This window comes from Dendropsophus ebraccatus, chromosome 6 (assembly GCF_027789765.1).
Source record: "Dendropsophus ebraccatus isolate aDenEbr1 chromosome 6, aDenEbr1.pat, whole genome shotgun sequence".
NCBI classification, from domain to species: Eukaryota; Metazoa; Chordata; class Amphibia; order Anura; family Hylidae; genus Dendropsophus; species Dendropsophus ebraccatus.
Window position 1 is genome coordinate 107,622,923 of NC_091459.1, and position 25,008 is coordinate 107,647,930.

Sequence of the window (25,008 nt, forward strand, 5' to 3'; positions counted from 1 at the left end):
AGATGCTAGTTGTACATTAACAGGTTATCTGTCCATTAGGTCGTCAATAAAAGGAGACTTTAATACTTGTCCTATAAAAGACTTAAAGAGGAATCAACAAATATTACAGTATTCTACACTTCTTACGGCCGTCTTTATATTAGATGCACAGACACTGTATTCTTGGGGTTTACAAGTCAAATTGAACTTTTCTCCAAATCTTACACAGTGAAGATGGCTCCTTAATGCAGACATAGTTGACAACAGTTCCGGTTTTGCCGGGACTGCGCCGATTTTCAGGAGACAGTCCCAGCAAAACAATGTCCTAGGTATGTCCCTGGAAGTCCTGCTTCTGCCGACACGCTTTTCTAATGAGTGCTTTAAACAGGGCCATTTCTATCACAGCCAGAGGGCTGACAGCCAGGGGCGCGTGATTCACTGGCTCAGCAGTGTGAGCTGCTACCAGCACTACACAGTGCACCACTACCACTCCAGGTGATGCATAGATCACAGACAGCGGGCACCTGCACCACCAACCTCATCCTCTCTGTTGCCCGGCTGCAGGCTCCCCGCAGTCCAGGGCACCACCAACCTCCCCCAGACTCATCCCGTGGCACTCACCCTCGCCCAGTCGCAAGCTCCCCCTTTCCAGTGATCACCCGGCCGCTGCTAGGGGGCACTGATAGGGGCCACACGTCCCAGACGGATTAGCCTGGGACGTGTGGCCCCTACCGGTGCCCCCAAGCAGCAGCCTGGTGATCACCGGACAGGGGGAGCTTGCGACTGGGCGAGGGTGAGTGCCACGGACTGGTGCTGGGGCCGAAACTCTGAAGGGTAATTTCAGTGTAGGCTGTGCTTCAGGCAGCCTGCATCAGAAGCTCTTTTATTAGACGCCGATGGGAAGAGAGAGCAGCTGCTGGGGAGTGATTGGTCAGGTGAGTATGTTTTTTTTTTTTGTTTTTTTTATAGGAGTGACCTATACTATATATTTACTTGGGGGGGCACTATATCATATGAGGACTTATAGACTTGGGGCTATATTAAATGGGGGCTGCTGGACAGGGGCTATATCATTTGCTGGACAGGGGGTTAGCGATACTATATGGGGATTGCTGGGCAGGTGACTATATTATTTAGAGACTGACAGACGGACGGGGGTTAAACTATGATAGTGGGGTGTATAATATACTGAGACCTGATAGAAGGGTGTGTAATATACTGGGAACTGATAGTAGGGTGTATAATATACTGGGAACCTGATAGTGTGGTGTGTATTATACTATGGACCCGATATTCGTGTGTGTAATATACTGGGAACCTGAGAGTGTGGTGTGTAATATACTGGGACCTGATACAGGCGTGTGTAATATACTGGGGATCTGATAGTAGGGTGTGTAATATACTGGGAACCTGAGAGTGTGGTGTGTAATATACTGGGGATCTGAGAGTGTGGTGTGTAATATACTGGGGATCTGATAGTAGGGTGTGTAATATACTGGGACCTGATCGTGGGGTGTCTAATATGCAGGGGACCCGATAGTGGGGTGTCTAATATGCAGGGGACCCGATAGTGGGGTGTCTAATATGCAGGGGACCCGATAGTGGGGTGTCTAATATGCAGGGGACCCGATAGTGGGGTGTCTAATATGCAGGGGACCCGATAGTGGGGTGTCTAATATGCAGGGGACCCGATAGTGGGGTGTCTAATATGCAGGGGACCCGATAGTGGGGTGTCTAATATGCAGGGGACCCGATAGTGGGGTGTCTAATATGCAGGGGACCCGATAGTGGGGTGTCTAATATGCAGGGGACCCGATAGTGGGGTGTCTAATATGCAGGGGACCCGATAGTGGGGTGTCTAATATGCAGGGGACCCGATAGTGGGGTGTCTAATATGCAGGGGACCCGATAGTGGGGTGTCTAATATGCAGGGGACCCGATAGTGGGGTGTCTAATATGCAGGGGACCCGATAGTGGGGTGTCTAATATGCAGGGGACCCGATAGTGGGGTGTCTAATATGCAGGGGACCCGATAGTGGGGTGTCTAATATGCAGGGGACCCGATAGTGGGGTGTCTAATATACTTGGGAACCGATATTGGTGTGTGTAATATACTGGGGACCTGAAAGTGGGTGTATATTATACAGGGGTGTGTAATGCTCCCTTTGTATTGTTCTGACTGTAAAATAGTGGGTGACAAGCCACACCCAGAATAGGCCACACCCACAATAAGCCATGCCCCTTGTTGTCAACGCTAAAGTGTCCCTGGAAAAAAAAAATCAAATGTTGGCAACTATGAATGCAGATGGCTGGTACCATAGCTCTACGTAGTACATAGGTGTAGTCTGAGAAACTAGAGCTATAAAATTATATAAATATCTTTGTATTATTTGTTCTAGCCTTCTTCTTATATTACTGATGAAATTCTTCTATCGGTAAGTAGTGATCTAATTTTACTTACTTGAAAACTCCTTTCTGGGCTCCATATCCATGCAGCCTACACACAGTAACTATGATTCTCCTAGGTTGGGTTCATACTGCGTTTTGCTCCTATGTTATACATACATCTTTTAATACTCGCAGAAATTATAAAGCAGAAATTAAAAATCGCTGAAATTAAAACCTACACAACATAGACAATGTTTCTCTGTCCTCGTTTGTTGCTTTACATAACAATGTATCAGTTTGGGCTATTGTATCTAACAAAAAACATATGTTGCTTTATGTTAAAATTACATTGTATTTTAATGGGCAATGGATTAGAATGTGTTTCTTAGCATCTGTTTAGGCTTTTAGGCCTGTTTAAGGGTATAACAATGGTATACATTAAATATAAGCACCAACAGTGTGAACCCAGCCTTGCAACAATGTATTAAAAGAAAACATCTAACCTGTTTATAGGTCCCAGTAATGCACAGGACGCTGAGGATGAAGGGAATTTTCTTACCTTGATCCTCAGCACCATACTCGGGTAAATGAGATGGTTTGGTGCACTGGGGGGGGGGGGGGGACTACCGCCCATCAGTCCACCAATCTACAGAAATGTGGGGACAATGTGCCAGATGAATATACATTAGCTGTAGCTAGGCTTTTCTTCACCCCTGGCAAAGTTTCATTTGTATGTTTTACAATTTCTTGTTGCAGCAATCTTATATACATGGATATCAGACACCGGTAAGTATTCATTTTAACACCTAAGTATTCTAGTTAAAAACTAATATTCAGTTACTACCAGGGCCAGTTCTAGCTTTTCTGCTGACTAGGGCAAGAATGCAAATGACCCCCCCCCCCTCAAAATCATAAAGGTAGTACCGAATCCCCTGCAGATTTTATGTTGCGTACCTGCAGTATGGTATTTCTGCACCAAACAAAAACATTTGTAATCTGCAGTATGTACAACAGTAAGCCTACTGTATGTATATAGACATACAGAATTACCAATAATAGCAGTACACAAGGAACATACTCCAGCCCCCCACATATTGTCATCATACTTACTGACTAAATACAATATATGGAGACCAATGTTATATACAGAACACATAATACCACTGTGGTAACCCAGGGGAGCCAGGTGATGTTTACCTTGGGGCACAATGGTATGTCAGGGTGGCCAGGAGTGGTATGTGCCCACCTCTGGATGTACAGACACACAGCTTATTTTAATAGAACAGTTGTAGTGTTGGTGTATTGTGAGAGGAACCACGTAGTCCAGCAATAAGACTTAACCAGGAATACATATACTTGAATCCTTAAAGGTGCAGTACATAATAACAGTCTCTTTCAATAGTAGTTCAATAATACAGGAACACTTTGAAGACTGAAATCCCTTGAGCTGAGTACTTGGAATAATACTTTTAGGGTCCTATTACACAGCCCGATGATTTTAGGTCTGGACTTAAAGAAATTATCAGCCAATGATTGTTTTATCGACTGATTGTTTACTCTATTAGGGTGCGTTTACACAGAAAGATTTATCTGACAGATTTTGGAAGCCAAAGCCAGTCTTTCCTTTATGACCTGATCCCTGTTTATAGTCTGTTCCTGGTTTTGGCTCCAAAGATCTGTCAGATAAATCTGTCTGTGTAAACGCACCATTACATGGAGTAATAATCGGCCGAACTGGCCTGATTCTGCCGATTATCACTTTGTATAATATGGCCCTTATGGTCCTATTGCATCAACAGATATCTGACAGATTTTTACAGCCAAAGCCAGGAATGGATTTGAAAAGAAAAAAAAAATCCAGTCTTTCCTTTATGACCTGTTCTCTGTTTATAGTCTGTTCCTGGCTTTGGCTGCACAAATCTGTCAGATAATCTGTCAGATATCTATTGGTGTAATAGGCCCTTAGACTCGAAGTACTTGACTATACTTTGAAATACACTTGACACTACTCCGAGAATCACAGCTTCTTCCTGGCGGACTAAATCACAGCCTCTCGCTGATGGAAATAACACTTTAGACAATCACAGCTTTTCGTTGGTGAAATTGGGATAGTCTCTAAATACTTGAATAGACTTAAAGGAGAAGTCTAGTGATTTCTAAAAGCCATCAGCCTGCAGGGGGAGGGGAATTGATTTCAAGTAGGAACTTACCTCTCCTTGTGCCCGTGGTAAGCGTCAGGAGCGGACCCCCGTCGGAAGTAATTTTTTCCTTGAGTTGTGATGACCTCACGACTGAGGGAAAAATCCCAGTCATTGAATGGCTGAGTAGCCAGTCCATCAGCCAGGTCGTGACGTGGACACTCTGGAGATCCCAGAGTCTTGTGGGGGTCTGGCGGCCGCTCCTGCTGCTCACCGTGGGCACAGGGAGAGGTAAGTTCCTACTTGTAATCAATTTGTGGAGGCCTAAAGAAACAGTACCTACATCCACGGGTATGAACCTTCTGCATATTGCTGTCTGTGGACACCGAGTGACCTTTAATTGTTTGGTATATAATGCAAAAGCATAGCACAATTATTATTATTTTTTTTGCATGGGAGCCTATATGCTTGAGAGACTTTCCATTTGAAGTATAGAATGTAAGGGAAGTCCTCCTGATGTATTCCTCAGACTCAGACTTAATGTGAATAGAGCCTAGGCATACAGCTTTCTTTTACTGAACAGGTGAAAGACTTTAATAGGCTATGTTCACACAGTGTCTTTTCTGCTCCATGTTAAATGACATTTATAATTTTGAGTTTAAGACGACGGACGTCATTTTGCTGTTTGTGCTGATGGACAGCCAAAGATGGCTGTTGGTACATTATTCTACTATAGGTAAACTGATTGGATGTCTTTAATTGAAAAGCCATTGAATTTCATTGTAAAAATGGTGAAAGGACAGTGAAAAAAGAAAAACTGTGTGTGAACAGCAGAAAAATAACATCCGCTGTTTGCCAATAGACATCCGCAAATTGTCATGGTCATTATGTTAACGTCCGCACAGACAACGTCTGTCATTTTATATACTGTGTGCATTGGACATCTGTCATGCCATTGACTTCAGTGCATTGCATTAAAGTCAATTACATTACAGCAATAATGGACATCTTTTTAAATAGAAAAAGGGCTGAAGAGGGGAGCCGGGAATTTCAAACGGCTCCCCTTCAGTCAGTCAGTACTGGAGAGGTGCACTGATTGGCTGAAGAGGAGTCGTTTGAAATTCCCGGCTCATCTCTTCAGCCAATCAATGCGCTGAAGAGGGGAGCCGGGGATCTCGAAGACCTGCACGGAGCAGGTAACGTATGCTCTTGGCCGCGGCGGCGATCGGAGCGGGGTGGGGGCGATCGGAGCGGCGGCGGGGGTGGTGAACGAGCCGGCGCAGGGGGCTGCGGATGAGCGGGGGGCCGGGCGGCTGGACTATGGCGCAACAACTGTTTACACGGAACGATCAGCGAATTTTTTGTGACCGACGATTTATGAACATGTTAAAAGATCAAAATGAACGATTTTTCGATCGTTCGCCGCGTTTACATGTACGATTATCGTTCAAATTCAATCGTTATCGCGAACATTCCCCGATAATCGCTCCATGTAAACCCAGCATTAGGGCCCTTTTACACAGAAAGATTATCTGACAGATTATCTGCCAAAGATTTGAAGCCAAAACCAGGAATGGATTTGAAAAGAGGAGAAATCTCAGGCTTTCCGTTATGACCTGATCTCTGTTCATAGTCCATTCCTGGCTTTGGCTTCAAATCTTTGGCAAATAATCTGTCAGATAATCTTTCCGTGTAAAAGGGCCCTTATTCAGGTTGCAGCAAATTGTAGCGCTTCAGCCAATTATCGCTCTGTGTAATAAAGACCACAATCAGCCGATGACAACGATCGTCGGCTGATCGTTGATATAGGTTTGAACCCATAATTGTCGGGCGCCGACTGCAAATCGCTACGTGTAATAGCGGTGCACGGACGGTGGCTGACGATATACATTACTTATCCACGCTGCAGGGCTCCTTTTGCGGTCTTCCCCCGAGTCCCGCACGCTCCAGCTTCGGAGCGGCCTGTCTGGGCTGACAGGCTGCTCAGCCAATCTCAGGCTGGGACCACCGCGGCCAGTGATTGGCTCAGTGGCCTGTCAGCTGAGACAGGCCACTCTGAAGCTGGAGCACACGGGACCCGGGGAGAAGCGGACCGCAAGAGGAGCCCTGCAGCGTGGATAAGTACTGTATACAGTTCGGTAACTATATCCATGCAGCCCTTGTTAAAAGATTATCGGGCCGTGTAATAGGTCCAGTAAACGAGCGCCGATCTGAGCAACCAGGGCTATAGCTAGATGAAAAATGATATAAATGTCTTTGTGTTATTTGTTCTAGCCTTCTTATAATAATCTTGATGAACCTCTTCAACAGGTAAGTAGTGACCTAATTTTTCTTACTTGATGTCAGGACTGTATCTTTGCGGAGCTTGATGCGCCCCTCGGCTCATGCTGTGTGGCCGAGAAGGCGCTGATTTGACTCCCAGGAAAATAACTTGGGCGCATAGGTACCCTCTGGCGAAATCAATATTTCAAGTTCTGCTGGACCAGTTTTTCCTGTATCTGATGTGAATTTACCATGTTCTTCTGCCAGGCCTGTCAGTAAGCCTGTTGTCTTCTTCTCATGAATGGGAGCCAGATGTCAATTTTCTGAGTGAAGTCAAGTCCTGTGAGGGTCCTGAGGCCCCTCATAAAAGAGGGGGGTACTATCAGGACTGTATCTTTGCGGAGCTTGATGTGCCCCTCGGCTCATGCTGTGCGGCTAAGAAGGCGCTGATTTTCTTGATTTTGTTTTGTTTCTGTGTTTTGTTTTGCATCAGTCTGAACACTGGTTTATTTGTCTGCTCACTTGATTTTGTAGACACACCCGGCTTCACCTTCTGGTTTCTGTCTGGCCATTTCATGGTTAATCTTGTTTATGTTATTTCTGTGGATGTGTTTTGTTGTCAGGTGTCTGTGGTTGGAGTTCAATTGTATTCTGGACCAGACCCCTGGCCTCCTATATAACACTCCCAGTCTGTATACTCCTTGCTGGTTATTGAGCTAGTCTCTGCCTGCTTGTGCTATTGTCTGTTCTGTATATCTGGTTCTGGCCTTTTGGCTTTTGTTCCCTGACCTTCCCTATTTGCAGCCTGCCTCGATCTTTCTTTCTGCCTGACTAGTCTTTAGGATCCAATTTTGATATTTTGCTGCCCGCACTGATCTATTGTGTTTGTTTGTCTGTCCGTGTTTTGTGTACCACCTATACCAGAGCAGGGACTGCCCTTGTGGTTGTCCACAGCCACTTAGGGTTGTCCATGGCAAGTAGGCAAGGACAGTGGGCAGGAACAGCGCAGTGCTCACTGTCTGTGTCTTTCAGCCTATTCCACCCGTTGCTACTGACGTTCATAACACTTGAAAACTCCTTTCCAGTCTTCATATCCATGAAGCCTACACACTGTCACTACGATTCTCCTAGGTTGTGTTCACACTGCGATTTGCTCCCATGTTATACATGCATCTTTTTATACACTTGAAAATCGCTGAAATGAAAACATACACAACATAGACACAATGTTTCTCTGTCCTCTTTGTTTGTTGCTTTATATAACAATGTATCAGTTTGGGCTATTGTATCTAACAAAAAACATATGTTGCTTTAGTTAAAATGACGTATTTTGATGGGCAATGGATTAGAATGTGTTTCTTAGCATCTGTTTAGGCTTTTATCCTGTTTAAGAATATAACAACGGTATACATTAAATATAAACACCAACAGTGTGAACCCAGCCTTGCAACAATGTATCAAAATGAAACATCTAATCTGCTGAATATGTCCCTGTAATGCACAGGACACTGAGGATGAAGGGAATTTTCTTACCTCGATCCTCAGCGCCATTTTCGGGTAAATGAGATGGTTTGGTGCACTGAGGGGGGGGGGGGGGGGGAGGGGACTACTACCATCAGTCCACCAATCTACAGAAATTTCGTGACAATGTGCCAGATGAATATACATTAGCTGTAGCTAGGCTTTTCTTTACCCCCGGAAAAGCTTCATTTGTATGTTTTTCAATTTCTTGTTACAGGGATCTTATAGCCATCAGACACCGGTAAGTATCCATTTTAACACCTATTCTAGTTGAAAACTAAAATTCAGTTACTACCAGAGCTGGTTCTAGCTCTTCTGCTGCCTGGGGCAAGAACCAAAATGACAAACAACCCCCCCAAGATCATAAGGGTAGTACCAAATCCCCTGCAGATTTTATGTTGCGCACTTGTGGTTTGTTATTTCTGCACCAAAACAAAGACATTTGTAATCTGCAGTATGTACATGTACAACAGTACTAGCAAAGCCTACTATATATTTATTTTGTGGGAGGATTTGCTCAGTAGAGTGCAGGATCGCAGTGTGAACAGCAGTCAACAGGCTCAAACGAGTAAAGTCCAAGTACAGGCTTTGGCTCGATTCACACGTTGTAAGAGTGCGGCTGTATTTGCGGCTGTAATTGTGCGGCGGTATTTTTGGTGGTTCGTGTGTATGCTTGGAAGTATAGGATATGCGGCTGCACAGTGCACACTATGTATGAATCTACGGCCCTATCGTAAACGGACCCGTAAAAAATGAACAAGACCATTGTTTGCGGCTGAATATGCGGCCGTGGATTGACAGGCGGTCCGTACGGAGTACTTCAAAAATAGCCGGCAATGATGCCGAATGCCGATGCCTCTAATAGTTAATATATTAAATTAATCAAACACATTTTCTTTGTAATCAAGACACTTTCGTTGATCAATAATTTATTTCTAACGAATCCATCATTTTGCAATTAAATATACTGTTAAAAAAAATAGATATATAAATAAATGTATATTTATCTATATATTTATTTTTTGACAGTATATTGAATTGCACAATGATGGATTCGTTAGAAATAAATTATTGACCAACGAAACTGTATTTATTTCAACGAAAATGTGTTTTATTCATTAAATATTAATTAGTACAGGAAGCTCTATAAGCCGGTAATTCATATGCCGGCAATAGAGCATTCTGTACTAATCATCACTTTACTTTAATGAAAACATCAAATGTTTCTTCTAATTATGTTATCACAATAGCATTATTAGAAGAAACATTTAGAATTATATGTGCGCTCAGCTGATTGGCTGTTCGGCTGAGCGCACATATAATAAGCCGGTCCGCAGCACAGTGACTTCATTGTGCTGCGGACCAGCGAAGAGGACACATCGGGGTGAGTATAGAGCTCTCCACCCCCTCCCCAGCACTGCACCCATCCCAGCAAGGAAGGGGGGGTCAGTTAACCCCTTCCTTGCTGGGATGGGTGCAGTCTGACATCAGTCTGGCCCCCAGGGGGTTAAGGGGGATGCAATACATCCTCCCTTAACCCCTTGGGGGCCAGACTGTAAGCAGCGATCTGTAAAGATGCTGCATACTGTAAGGTGCACAACACCGCTCACAATGATGGGTGTTGTGCTCCTGTTTGTGTGTTTTTGTGTGTTTCTCCCTTTTTGTTTTTCAGATATCGGTATCCTGGGGATTACGTCGGATTCCATGGACTACGTCGATGACCAGCGTTTTTTTAATGTTTTTTTTTATAAAATGGTCAATGAGGGGTGTGGGGGTGTTTTTATTTGAATAAAAAAATTTGTAAACTTGTGTCTTGTCTTTATTTCTTTACTTTATAGACTTAGTAGTGGAAGCCGTCTAATAGACGGAATCCATTACTAAGTCGGGGCCTAGTGTTAGCCGGTATAAAATGGCTAACACTAACCCCCTATTATTACCCCAGTACCCAATGCCACCAGGGGTACTGGGAAGAGCCGGGTGCCAGTGGTCCTGGAGCGTCAAAATTGGCGCTCCTGGACCGGGCGGCAGCAGGCTGGTAAGATTTAGGCTGGGGAGGGCCTAAACCAATGGCTCTTCCCACCCTGGTGTTACCAGGCTGCTGTCGTTTGGTTTTTAACCCGGCTGGTTATAAAAATAGGGGGGACCCTATGCGTTTTTTTTTTATTATTTATTTATTTAAAAAAAAAAACGCATAGGGTCCCCCCTATTTTTATAACCAGCCGGGTTAAAAACCAAACGACAGCAGCCTGGTAACACCAGGGTGGGAAGAGCCATTGGTTTAGGCCCTCCCCAGCCTAAATCTTACCAGCCTGCTGCCGCCCGGTCCAGGAGCGCCAATTTTGACGCTCCAGGACCACTGGCACCCGGCTCTTCCCAGTACCCCTGGTGGCATTGGGTACTGGGGTAATAATAGGGGGTTAGTGTTAGCCATTTTATACCGGCTAACACTAGGCCCCGACTTAGTAATGGATTCCGTCTATTAGACGGCTTCCACTACTAAGTCTATAAAGTAAAGAAATAAAGACAAGACACAAGTTTACAAATTTTTTTATTCAAATAAAAACACCCCCACACCCCTCATTGACCATTTTATTAAAAAAAACATTAAAAAAACGCTGGTCATCGACGTAGTCCATGGAATCCGACGTAATCCCCAGGATACCGATATCTGAAAAACAAAAAGGGAGAAACACACAAACAGGAGCACAACACCCATCATTGTGAGCGGTGTTGTGCACCTTACAGTATGCAGCATCTTTACAGATCGCTGCTTACAGTCTGGCCCCCAAGGGGTTAAGGGAGGATGTATTGCATCCCCCTTAACCCCTTGGGGGCCAGACTGATGTCAGACTGCACCCATCCCAGCAAGGAAGGGGTTAACTGACCCCCCTTCCTTGTTGGGAGGGGTGCAGTGCTGGGGAGGGGGTGGGGAGAGCTCTATACTCACCCCGATGCGTCCTCTTCGCTGGTCCGCAGCACAATGAAGTCACTGTACTGCGGACCGGCTAATTATATGTGCGCTCAGCCGAACAGCCAATCAGCTGAGCGCACATATAATTCTAAATGTTTCTTCTAATAATGCTATTGTCATAACATAATTAGAAGAAACATTTGATGTTTTCATTAAAGTTAAGTGATGATTAGTACAGAATGCTCTATTGCCGGCATATGAATTACCGGCTTATGGAGTTTCCTGTACTAATTAATATTTAATTAAGAAAACACATTTTCGTTTAAATAAATTCAGTTTCGTTGGTCAATAATTTAATTCTAACGAATCCATCATTGTGCAATTAAATATACTGTCAAAAAATAAATATATATATAAATATACATTTATTTATATATATATATTTATTTTAACAGTATATTTAATTGCAAAATGATGGAATCGTTTACATTTAATTATTGAACAATAAAAGGGACTTTATTAGACAGAAAATGTGTTTTATTAATTCAATATATTAACCATGAGAGACATCGGCTATAGTGCAGAGGATCGCAAACCCCGGTAATAGCGATTCATGTAAACTGTGTTCCCTGCTTTCCCAGATGCATCCAGAGGTGTTTCCATCACTTTCTTAACATTTTATTTGATATTTTTAGTTGAACCAGATTTCCAAGTAAATGACCGTATGTTTTGAGCCGCATGTCTATTTTTTCCCACGGCCGGAGTTTCACCCGCACATTTACAGCCGCATAAAAAATACAGGCGCACAGTTACAGCGTGTGAATCCAGCCTTTGCCTGCGTTTATTATCCAATACAAGAAAACAAATAAGCAGCCTTGGCTTTAGGCATAACACAAAATAAACTCTGCTTGTCCAGCACTAACTAAACAGAAGGCGGCCCTGTCTATACGCTACGACTAGCTGCAGTCGCACGAACATAATATATTGTATACAATCCAGTGTTTTTTACCTTGGTCAGGTATATGGCTTCTCCTGAGGCTGCAGCCTTCCAGCACACTCAGCTGCACCCAGCCTCTCTCTGTCCATGGCTCTGCAAAACTTTATGGAGCTGCTGATTATCCAGCCTCAGCACCTGTGGCATCCGATGCCAAACAATATCTGGAGTGGAGGAAGTGGAATGGATAGCCCCACTACCAAGCCTGCCATCCATTCCTAAAAACCAAGCCCAAACACACTTTATCAATACATCCCCAGCAACTACCTTTGCTGGAGATCACAACACATCCCTGGTTTTTCCATGTCTCAGATAGTGAGACATGAACTTCCCTCAGTCCTAGTAGGTGTAATAGCTGAACCCAGGTGAAACATAGCGACCATCCAGGATTGACCCCTTCAGTGTCTTACAATAAATATATATATATATATATATATATATATATACACACACAAAATTACCAATAATAGCAGTACACAAAGAGCATACTCCAGCCCCTACATATTGTCATCATACTTACTGACTAAATACAATATATTGAGACCAATGTTATATACAGAACACATAATGCCACTGTGGTAACCCAGGGGAGCCAGGTGATGTTTAGAAGGGGCGTAGCTAAAGGCTGATGGGCCCTGGTGCAAAATTTTAGCTTGGGGCCCCCCCATCTCACCCGATCAGGCAAAGTCCTATCTAACGTTATATCCAATTACTCTAATGTGCCACCATGTTCTAATGCCCTGTCACTGCCTCCACCTCATGTACTGCACTACTGCCCCCTATCATTAATGGACTGTACTGTGTCATTGTCTAATCATTGTATTCCAATCTTTGACTCTCCAGCTGAAAAACTACAACTCTCATCATGAACTGCCAGTTGGAAACGATGGGGGTTGTAGTGCTGCAACCTGAAGAGCCATATGCTGCAAAACTACAACTCCAATAATAAATTGTCAGCAGGTCACAATGAAGTTTGAACTTCTGCAACCTGGATAAGTCACCTGATGTCACCTGCAGTCCTATGTAACACCCCAGATAACACAGTGATATCCCTCTGAGTACAGATAATGTAGTAGTCACCTGCAGTCCTATGTAACACCACAGATAACACAGTGGTATCTCTAAGTACAGATAATGTAGTAGATGTCACCTGCAGTCCTATGTAACACCACAGATAACACAGTGATATCTCTAAGTACAGATAACGTAGTAGCTGTCACCTGCAGTCCTATGTAACACTACAGATAATACCGTGATTCTATGAGTACAGATAATGTAGTAGTCACCTGCAGTCCTATGTAACACCACAGCTAACACAGTGGTATCTCTGAGTACAGATAATGTAGTAGATGTCACCTGCAGTCCTATGTAACACTACAGATAATACAGTGATATCTATGAGTACAGATAATGTAGTAGTCACCTGCAGTCCTATGTAACACCACAGATAACACAGTGGTATCTCTGAGTACATATAATGTAGTACGTGTCACCTGCAGTCCTATGTAACACTACAGATAATACAGTGATATCTCTGAGTACAGATAATGTAGTAGTCACCTGCAGTCCTATGTAACACTACAGATAATACAGTGATATCTCTGAGTACAGATAATGTAGTAGTCACCTGCAGTCCTATGTAACACCACAGATACCACAGTGATATCTCTGAGTACAGATAATGTAGTATATGTCACCTGCAGTCCACTTCTCCTCTCCTCAGTGGTGTAAGTGGTTCCTGCAGGGTTGAGGCTCCTCCCCCCACCGGATCACAACATTGCTGTGGGAGGGAATGCAGGAGCAGGACGCTGACAGGTTCTGCTTCTGCATTCTGCTTGCTTTAATGTTCCGCCCACTCACTGTGCGGGCGGAACATCAAAGCGATCTGTGCATCCCGAGAAGCTGCGCGGCCGCAGTTTCTCGGGATGCTCAAAGAGACAAGTGGCAAGGGGGACTCAATACTTTATTATTCTATACTACAATCATCAGCCATCGGCCGTGCATCGTTCCAAGTAAAAGGGCCCTTATGGTCCTATTACATCAACAGGTATTTTAAAGATTATCTGACAGATTTTTACAGCCAAAGCCAGGCTAAAAAGATTTGAAAAGAAAAAAAAATCCAGTCGTACCTTTGTTACCTGTTCTCTGTTTATAGCTTGTTCCTGGCTTTGGCTGCAAAAATCTGTCAGATTATCTGTCAGATATCTGTTGGCATAGAGGTTTGCTTTACGTGTATGAAAAGCTATTACATTTATTACATTCAAACAAGCACACACATGCATTTAGCCACATATACACATACAGACACAAACATTATATATACATACAGTCACATGCGCAGAAATAGACACATACGCGCATTTACTGATAAATATGTATAGTCACATATATACATATTCATACACAAACATACAGGCACATACCGTATATACACCCAGGCACATATATACATACAGACAGACAAATGTATACCCATATAGACAAACATATGCTGTACACACCCACACTCACAGTCAGCCCTCCTCTCCTCTCAGGTTTCTTATCGAGGCAGCCTGTGGGCAGAGCTTTCTGCAGGGGGTGGGGAGAGACTGCCCAGCAATCTTCTCTATGCTGTCTCCTCATTTTCTCCTTACTGATCACCAAACCACAGAATTCTGTGATCAGAAGCCTCAGTAAGGGGCTGAGCAGCAGTTAGAGGACAGTTGATTCTCCCCAGTTCTGGTGAATGGGCTATGATTTCATTGGCTGGTTCACCCAAACTGGGGAGAAACCTGTGCCTCAACATAATGCTGAGCCCCCCACCCCTTCCAAGTAGTGCTGAGGTCAGGCATCCGGGATTGCTTAATCTGAAAGCAGGATCAGTTGCCTGCACCGCCCAACACACCATAGGACTGGACTCAGGAGCTACTTGCTCCTGCCTCCCTCTTGGCCCAGATGCTGTGACTTCATGGCCGTCTGAGGCAAGATGCTCCTCTCACCTCATGGGAGTGCTATAGTACTATTTTGGAAGGGGGGTGATTGGGGTGAATTTATCAAGACCAGTGTATCCATGAGCCAAACTGGATTTATAAAGGGGTCAAGTGCCTCTGTAAAGACCAACTCTCCTCTGGTTGAGCCATTGCTATCTGGACACTATTAACATGGGTTACACTGCTACCATGAACGACACTATGTGTGAGAAATTTGAGTACATAAGCAGAGTGGGGGTGCAGCCAAAGATGTCTGTGTGTTTTACAGAAACAGAAAACGGCTGTAAAGAGACCTTCTCTCAGTCCGGGCGGGCCAGAGAGTAAACGAAAAAGTGAACCAAGTGAACAACTCCAATCAGAGGTATTATTTTACTTACAGTACATAGAGGGATGTTGTTGGTAATCTTGATACAGTTGGTGGTAATATTTGTTATATTATCAATAGTAGTGGTATTATTTGATTACTGTATGTGCCGGACAGTGATTGGCTAAGCAACCTGTCACTTCAGATTCAGAGACTGGCTCCAGCGGCTGTGGGGAGAAGTCAGGAAGACACCAGGCAGCGTGGAGAGGTATGTATAGACTTTTATATTTATTTTCTTCACAGTCATCAGCCGTCGACTACGCATCGATTTTACAAGAAGCAATGCGCGGTCAGCTGCAGATAATTTTAGGCCAGGACCAGAAGACATGATCAGCCGATGATCGCTGTCATCGGCCTGATTATGGCAGATTATCACTCCGTGTAATAGAGCCTTTAGTCTGACCATGCAGTCATTTGCCCCAAACTGGTTAACCTACCACATGTATGTTAGTAAGATATAGGGGACAGATGGATGGTAATATACCTGGATGATAAAGGCCCTATTCCACGGAACGAATGCCGTTCGTATTCGGCCGATATCGGCCGCTGCAAACGATAATCGTCCCATGGAATAGAGTGCAACGATCAGCTGACATCGTTCATGTCGGCAGATCGTTGCAGAAAAACAAGCGACTGATACAGCAACGATTTGCTGCCGTTGCTCCGTTGAATAGGAGCATCGGCAGCAGACGCTGCTATATCCTATGGGCTGCCCGGACAATCAGCGATCACCCGGGCAGCCCCCCCCCCGCAGCTCCCCGCCGCTCCTCCCGCACTCCTCCCGCACTCACCCACTCGCTGCAGCCGCGTTGAATAGCGGCGACAGCGAGCAGGGAACGAGGAGCAAACGAGCGCCGAGAGCGCTCGTTTGCTCCTCTAGACGACCGGTGGAATAGGGGCATAAAGCTACACAGAGTTTGTTTGTTGAAGCTGAAGCTTGGCTTTTCTTCACCAGTGGCACCCACACCTATAGATACACTCATCAGATAGATCAGGTAAAACCATCTGCCTCAATCCGTGTACATTCTAAAACAGCTCTGAGGCATAGACTTCATATGACATATAAAAACTGAAAATGTATAGGTAATGCTTGCATCAGCATTCATCTTCACTGGGCCAGGCTGTGCAGAGTAGAGGGACACCTGACGTCACTACCTGTATTTGGTCTTTTTTTTTTTTTTTTTTGCTGTTATTAAAGACAACTATCTACTTAGGCTGCATTCCCACGTTCCGTGATCCTGACGGATCACGGACATGGAATGCCGGTACCGGAGTCCCCCTGTGCCCGGACAGCATCTGTAATTAGATGTTGGGAGCGGGGGAGACTGTATTCATAAGCGCCGCGCTGTAATGAATCAGCTGGGCAGTGCTGTTACTACAGCGCGTCGCTTATGAATACAGTCTCCCCCGCTCACAGCATCTAATTACAGATGCTGTCCGGGCGCAGGGGGACTCCGTTACCCGCATTCCATGTCCGTGATCCGTCAGGATCACCGAACGTGGGAATGCAGCCTTAGAGTAAATAGATCTCAAGACAGCCAACAACCTTCAATATTCACTGCCCGGTGGTTTATTTCAATATCCAAAGAATCACTTATAACCACTACACCATAAGGTGATGAAACGTACCTTTTTTTTAAATATTTAAAATAGCAAATCACCCACTCAGGGAAAACCAGTGTCAAAACAATACAATATATATATATATATATATATATAGTAGTGGATTATAATAGGTCCGTTTCAGGCGGTAGCCCGGTGTAACAGGCAAGAGTATACCCCCAGCCTAGACTATACCCGGGGTTGAAATGGCCTAGGCTAGATTATACCCCTGGTATTTTTTAGCCTAGGCTATTTTATACCCCAGGGTATATTTTGGCCTAGGCCAATTCATACCCCCCCAGGCCATTTTATACCCCTATGAAATCAGCAGCATTGAGTGATATACACAAGAAATACTTACTTTTTCACCATTTTATTGGGGATTCGGCTTTGTCTGCTGAGATAAGTGAGAAGCTGCTGATGGAAATCTTAAAGAGTCACTGTCGTATTTTTTTTTTTTTTTTTTGCAGAAATCAATAGTCCAGGCGATTTTAAGAAACTTTGTAATTGGCTTTATTAGCCAAATCTGCCATTATCTGCATGTAAAAAGCCTTTTCCCAGGTCCCCCCCTCCTTCCTCTTTTTCATCCACTCTGAAAAATCTGAAAATTGTGACTTGTTGCAGGAGACGTACCCTGTCTGTTCTAGGGAGAGGGGAGGGGGGAGGAGGAAGGAGGGAGTTAGCTGGCAGCAGAAAGCAGATAACAGAGGATTACAGGCAGGAGCTGGGTGACAGCTGTAATCTGAGCTCAGACAGGTCACTGGTGACTGTTACAGGAGATATCCCGTGAGGGATTTGTAGATTAACTCTTTGTTGTCCTGTTTTGGTCTTTTCTTTAGCTCTCTCCATAGGAGAACAATGAAGACAGGGGGGAGAGCTTCAAACTGCTTTTTCATGATAAAAATGCATTTTTCGGATAATAAACCCAATTACAAAGTTTCTTAAAATCGCCTGGACTATTGATTTCTGCAAAAAAAAAAAAAAAAAAAAATTCACGACAGTGACACTTTAAAAGTCTAAATACATTGGGGCAGATTTATCATTGTGTTTACATTATTGTTTTATTTTTAGTTTTTGCTAATAAGGAGTGCAAATCTGTGCAAAATCTGTGCAAGATTTATTAAGGGTTTTGCGCTATTTTCCATCAGTTTCCGCCACCTGCACCTTTTTTCAATGTTTGCACTGGGAGGGGGAGGGGTTTTCTAGTAACTACTTTTATCATTAGATTTATCATTTGAAAATTTTCAGTTTTTGCGCAAAATCCTCCCCTAGCGTAGCTTTTTAGCAAAGCTGTGTTAGGCTGGGTTCACACTGCATTTTTGCAGTCTGTTTTTTTCCATCCACTTTTTGCAAAAAATGGATGAAGAATACGGATACATTTGTGTGCCTTCGTTTTGATCCGTTTTTTCCATTGACTTCCATAATAAAAAAAGGATAAAAAAGGGATCAAAATGCATCATTTTTTTTAGTGTATCAAAGATGTATCAAGGCACCGCCTGCTAAAAAAAAATGTGTAGATGATAAATTTTTTTACTTCAACCAGAAAAACTTGGCTGTTCATAATATAAGGAAATCATTGGCCAATTATCGGGTGAATATGAATCCGTCACCTGATCAGCACATGACGTGTCATACACCAATCAGCACATGACGTGTCCTACATGGATCAGCACATGACAAGTAATACACTGATCAGCACATGACGTGTCATACACGGATCAGCACATGACGTGTCAAACACGGATCAGCACATGATGTGTCAAACACGGATCAGCAGATGACGTGTAATACACCGATCAGCACATGACGTTTAATACACGGATCAGCACGTGACGTGTGATACACGGATCAGCACATGATGTGACCTGGAAGCCCTGCAGAGATAGGAGACAGTGCACTTTTTAACAAAGTAGAGACAGTGTGAGAAAACCAGTGAAGTGATAACATTGTGACCTGGAGAGATATAGTCTATTTTAAGCTATTTTACACTCCCCCCCACCCCCCCACCCCGGGTATATTCTGGCCTAGGCTATTTTATACAGCGGGGTATACTCTGGCCTAGGCTATTTTATACAGCGGGGTATACTCTGGCCTACACTATTTTACATCCCGGAGTATAGTTTGGACTAGGCTATTTTATACTCTGGCCTAGGCTATTTTATACCCCGGGGTATATTCTGGCCTAGGCTATTTTATACCCTGGGGTATACTCTGACCTAGGCTATTTTATACCCTGGGGTATACTCTGGCCTAGGCTATTTTATACCCTGGGGTATATTCTGGCCTAGGCTATTTTATACCCCGGGGTATACTCTGGCCTAGGCTATTTTATACCCCGGGGTATACTCTGGCCTAAGCTATTTTATACCCCAGAGTATACTCTGGCCTAAGCTATTTTATACCCCAGGGTATACTCTGGCCTGGGCTATTTTATACCCTGGGGTATACTCTGGCCTAGGCTATTTTATACCCCGGGGTATATTCTGGCCTGGAGGCGTATAGTTTGGCCTAAGCTATTTTATACCCCGGGGTATACTCTGGCCTAGGCCATTTTATACCCGGGTATAATCTAGACGGGGGTTAATCTGGCCTGGTACACCGGGGCCCTGGGGTCCTGGGGGGCCCATGGCCACCCAAACAGAGGTATACTTTCAGTGGTGTATTGTCTCCTGGCTGCAGTTCTGCCATAATTTGCAAAAAAATCACAGCTTTTTTTAACACAATTTTGCTTAAATCAGTGCAAAAACTGTAGCCAGGAGACAATTCAGTAACATTAAAGAACATACTGAACATGTGACAATGTCGTCATCACAGGTCCTAAAGGTATAGTTACAGTAGGGTGGGGGGCTCAGGCTTGGTGAACAACCCTGGGCCTATGGTAAAATTAATCCGCCCCGGGCCCTGTATATATATGTCCAGATGCAGAGGGGTTTCTCTGTAGGGGAGGAAAGGATAAAGTGCTCTCTCATAGCTAAATCCAATAGATGCAACTCTCTCTACCTTTTGGGGTGCCCACCTCCTTAAGAGGGGGGCTCTAACCACAGTGCCGATCCCTCCCTCACCACAAAGTGCAGGGGAAAAAAAAAAAGAGGGGGAAGTGACAATTATGTGAAAAACCAACAAAAAACATCCTATATATACCAATATATATACACTTCCAACGCGTTTCTCCTGTCTTTCTTTTACAGGGAAACAGGTGTTGTCGCAATATTATTTTGGAATAATTATTTCTAGATATTTTCCAATTGCATAGATAAATTAATGATAGATGGCCTGCCTACAATATGTTGGTTATACAAGCCTCAATTCGATGCACATTATCACAAATAAGTCAAAATTGTAACATCACATTAGCAACACGGATTGCATGTCTATGTGTATTAATATTAACACCTTCTCATCCCCCCCTGGTGGGGACATCTGTCATCCAGGTAGCCAGGGTAATGTAGGTATCAATATTAAGGACCAAAAGACTTTAGTGACCGATCTTTGACTGCAGTTTTCCAGTAAATGAGACGCCTAGTAGCCGATTTTTGGGACTTGTATTTCATACAATTTCTAAAGTGTGATAACTGTCAGTAAAATAAGTTATAAATGCTATGTATAAATATTATTTACAGGGTGAACAGCATGGAAGACACGTCTTCTATGGTAGTCAGAACCTCTCCAATCTAACCCCTTGGCGGTCAACTCTGCGGACTGTATTCACAATGGTAAGTATAATAATCACTGATGTCTAAGTCCTAGTGCTTGAGCTTTAACCTACACCCACGAGCATATCCTTATTGTAATATGTCGCTAGGAGCCTACGGCCCACTGGCGCCATCAAGACACGGGTGTTTATTGAGCTTTGTACACCCATTGGACTGTTATTTTGGGAATAATATAAGCAGTGGTGACATGACTGTCTCCACCCTAGATAGAAGGGGCGAATCCGCACATTCTCCCTGGCTTACGCCCCAGGCACAGGTCTCAAAAATGTCCCCCAATATACTTATACCACCAGTGAAGATAACTGGTGTATTATTAGGCAGAATTACTTATTGTATGAGTTTAGGGATTATGGGGGAGATTTATCAAGCTGGTGTAAAGTAGAACTGGCCCAGTTGCCCCTAGCAACCAATCAGATTCCACTTTTAATCCCTTACAGATTATTTGGAAAATGAAAGGTGGGATCTGATTGATTGCTAGGGGCAACTAAGTCAATTCAACTTTACACCATGTTTGATAAATCTCCCCCAAAGTGTTTTAAAACTTGCTCTACATTTTAGGTTATTTAATGGGAGTAAAATTTTAGGCCCAGTTCACCCTGAGCAAAAACATCAAAGATTTTTATTAAAGTATTGTATTGCCCCCCAAAAGTTATACAAATCACCAATATACACTTATTACAGGAAATACACAAACAAACAAACAAAGTGTTTTTTCCCCTGCACTTACTACTGCATCAAGGCTTCACTTCCTGGATAACATGGTGATGTCACTTCCTGGATAACATGGTGATGTCACTTCCTGGATAAAATGGTGATGTCACTTTCTGGATAACATGGTGATGTCACTTTCTGACTCCCAGAGCTGTGCGGCTGTGGCTGCTGGAGAGGATGATGGCAGAGGCATGCTCAGTGTCCCTCCAGTGCCCTGTGTCCCTCAGTGTCCCCCTGCCATCATCCTCTCCAGCAGCCACAGCCCGCACAGCTCTGGGAGTCAGGTCGTGACATCACCATGTTATCCAGGAAGTGACATCACCATGTTATCCAAGAAGTGACATCACCATGTTATCCAGGAAGTGACATCACCATGTTATCCAGGAAGTGACATCACCATGTTATCCAGGAAGTGAAGCCTTGATGCAGAATTAAGTGCAAGGAAAAAAGCACTTTATAAGCATTTCTCGTAATAAGTGTATATTGGTGATTTGTATAAGTTTTGGAGGGCAGTACAATACTTTAATAAAAATTTTCACCAGACTTCTCCTTTAATCATTCTACCATTTCTTCTTATCATCCTATTTTATAGATGAAGAATTCTATTAAAGAAATACAAAAATATGTATCCATTTTGTTGGAAAGTCAGAAGGATGGAAACAAAGAACTATTGGGAATTGCGGAAGATTTAGACAATATGCACAAAAGAGTAAGAGATGCAGAAGTTAAAGGAGGAATAATTAAAATGATTGGAGGTGCCTCAGCTCTTGCATGCCTGGCTTTGGCCCCTTTTACCTTTGGTACAACCTTGGCTATTGGTGGTATGGCCCTTGGTGCCAGTATAGCAGGAGATATGACAGCATCAGGGGGTTCTACTACTATTACTGAGAGTATAAAAAGCAAATACAGCAAATTAAAAAACATTGTAACTAAAGTTATTGCACTGAAGGAAAATATTAAAAAGGCTTATGAATGGTCAGATTCATTAATTAAAACCATGGACAATATAGGAGCCAATTCTGATGCAGTTGAATTAGAGAATGCCAGTATGTATCAGCCAGACAACGTGTTAGCAATAGTACGTCGAGTGCGACCGTTGCTGATGCGAACACTACAACTAGTTACAACCATTGTATCGGCCTTGGTATCTGTGTATACACTAGTTAGTAATTTTGTTGAGACAATGAATGGGGGGGGAAACTCAAATGGGACATCGTTGGCTACACAAATAAGGAATGATGTTGGTAAAATTAGACAGTCAAGTCAAGATTTGCAAAAAACTCATGAAGACTTAGACAAAGATATGAAATAAAAGTGTCTGGAAATGCATCACATAAAGTGTAAAGATATTGGTCAGCTGAAAATACTGTACAAACTGCTGACAGTGTTGTATAGCTAGTAGGACGAGGAGAGACATGGTTGAGCTCTCTGTGCTTCTACAATGGTAAATAAGGCTTCTTTCTGCTGCTGTTCCCAAACCTCTGGAGTGCCATGGGCTGGAATGCCTCCCGACTTGCCCTCCTCACTCTGTTATAACTTGATTGACAGACAGGGCTTAGTGCTGGAAGCCCTATATCGTGTACAGGTGCCATGCTTTCATACTGAGTTTTCCAGTTTGACCACCAACATCACTCAATCATTGAACAAGCTTGCTCTTGTTTAAAATTAAGTGAATCTGACAGGAAAAAAAGACAAATCTCTGAACACAATATGAAAGCATGGATGCACAACATTTATACTGGGCTTGGCACTAAATCAAAGTTATTATCTATACAGCTGTAACATCTGGGCACACGCAGGCTTTAGCACCAGCCTCTGTCTTTAAATATGGCAGAGGATGCGCTGTTGACCTTGAGTTTGTACACATATTGTATGTTGTCTGGCACTGGTCTGAACTCTGTTCTATTCTACCTCCTTGTTGTGTTAATTGGATTCCACCACACCCGTCGGTTTTGTTTGCTGATGTTGTTTTGCGACTGCAGCTGGTTAAGTTGATTGACAGTTCCTACACCACTCATATTCCTTCCTTACCTGTCTGTGATCTGTGTGGTCTGGATGTCAGAGGATTGGTTCAATCGCACCCTGGACCAGGACGCTGACATCACATAATTATTCCCCTGGCCCTATATTCAGTGCTTGCTATGAGTCTTATTTGGATTTAGATGGATTATGGATTATTATGGATCTTCTGACTTCTGCCTTACCCTTCGCTGACTTTTCATTTCTCTGCTCACTTGGTGTTCGTAGTGTGTGTGCATTACTTTCATTGCGTCTGTCTCTCAGGACTATCTAGTTCCTTGGCCCCAGTTGGGCGACAACTGTTATGCTGTTAGTTCTGTCACATTGACTGTCTGTTCCAAATTACAAGTTATAAAGTTTATAGTGCGCACTGAGAATCAAACACCCTGACACACTGATGGTAAGGTGGATCTCCTTTATTCAAAGATGGCAGCCAGTTTATATATCCTGGGGGCAGGTGTTCTTCTATTAAGGCTCGTGTCAGTACCTTTATTGGCTGAGGTACAAGAGGAGTTAGTTACGTAGCACTAGTGTTTACTTACATAAGCTTTAGAGAATATAAATCTCTCTACGTGTTTAGAAGGTCAGCGCTATATAGTAATGGCTTCACTAAATATGACATCCTTAACATAAAAGACTTACCTTTAGGGTAGCTTCACACGTACCGGATCCACAGAGGATTTCACGCTGCGAGTTTTCATTCCGATGCCAGTATGTGACCCGGCCCCTTTAACCCCCCGCAGCCCCCAGCCCGGAGCATACATTATCTGCTCGACCCCGCCGGTGTGTTTGAGGCTCCCATCGGTCCCCATCAGCCAATCAGTGCTGCTGTGCTCCGGGCCGGAAGCTGCAGATGGCAGGGGGGTTAAAGGGGCTGGCTTACATATCCGCAGTGAAATGAAAATTCCGCTCCGGATATGTAACCCCATAGACCTTCACACTACATGGATCCGCAAACTCGCAGCGTGAAATCCGCTGCGGATCATGTACGTGTAAAGCTACCCTTAGACTTAGAAATGAAATGAATGAATCCAGTAATCTTGGGAACCTTTGTAATCCAGTCTTTATTCAGCATAAAACCACCGACATGACATGTGCAACAAACAGCACTCAGGAAGATCGTCTACACATTTCTGGTGTACTACAGACATCCCTACTCTGGCTTAGTTACCTTTAGACAGGTGGTATATAAGATGTCGTGGGACTGTACTGGGACACTACATGAGGCCAAGATACTTGGTAAAATGCCAAGGATCTAATCTCCTGATCGTACAGTCCAAGTACAACACTGTTCATAGTTTGTACAATGTTCCTCAGTTGACAGATTCTCATATCCTGCAATGTATTTTAGTAATGATTAATTCCTTCCTTCCACTATTATTGTGTTAATGAACATTTGAATAAATTCTTTAAAGTATATAAATATAAATGTGTACA

The 25,008-nt window shown here is 43.6% G+C and overlaps 1 protein-coding gene across 5 annotated transcripts; it reads left to right on the top strand.

The window, feature by feature from the left end:
• The first annotated feature begins 790 nt into the window (after positions 1-790).
• LOC138795880 (uncharacterized) lies at positions 791-23,717 on the top strand. 5 transcript variants are annotated; one of them, XM_069975562.1, is made up of 8 exons: positions 791-914; positions 2,379-2,414; positions 6,780-6,815; positions 8,506-8,529; positions 15,431-15,523; positions 15,672-15,734; positions 20,749-20,841; positions 22,145-23,717. In XM_069975562.1, the coding sequence occupies exons 1-8, from the start codon at positions 876-878 to the stop codon at positions 22,862-22,864; spliced, it is 1,104 nt and encodes a 367-aa protein (XP_069831663.1). In that variant the 5' UTR covers positions 791-875; the 3' UTR covers positions 22,865-23,717. The 5 variants fall into 5 exon arrangements, with proteins under 5 accessions (XP_069831663.1, XP_069831667.1, XP_069831665.1 ...); XM_069975566.1 differs by lacking the exon at positions 15,672-15,734; XM_069975564.1 differs by lacking the exon at positions 8,506-8,529.
• Positions 23,718-25,008: the final 1,291 nt, after the last annotated feature.

Bases quoted from the DNA above. Each gene is read 5' to 3' on its own strand.
- LOC138795880 (XM_069975562.1), top strand. From the start codon at position 876: ATGGGAAGAGAGAGCAGCTGCTGGGGAGTGATTGGTCAG. The intron at 2,415-6,779 runs GTAAGTAGTGAT...TATTTGTTCTAG, and splicing joins CTGATGAAATTCTTCTATCG to CCTTCTTATAATAATCTTGA. The intron at 15,524-15,671 runs GTATTATTTTAC...CTGTCACTTCAG, and splicing joins GTGAACAACTCCAATCAGAG to ATTCAGAGACTGGCTCCAGC.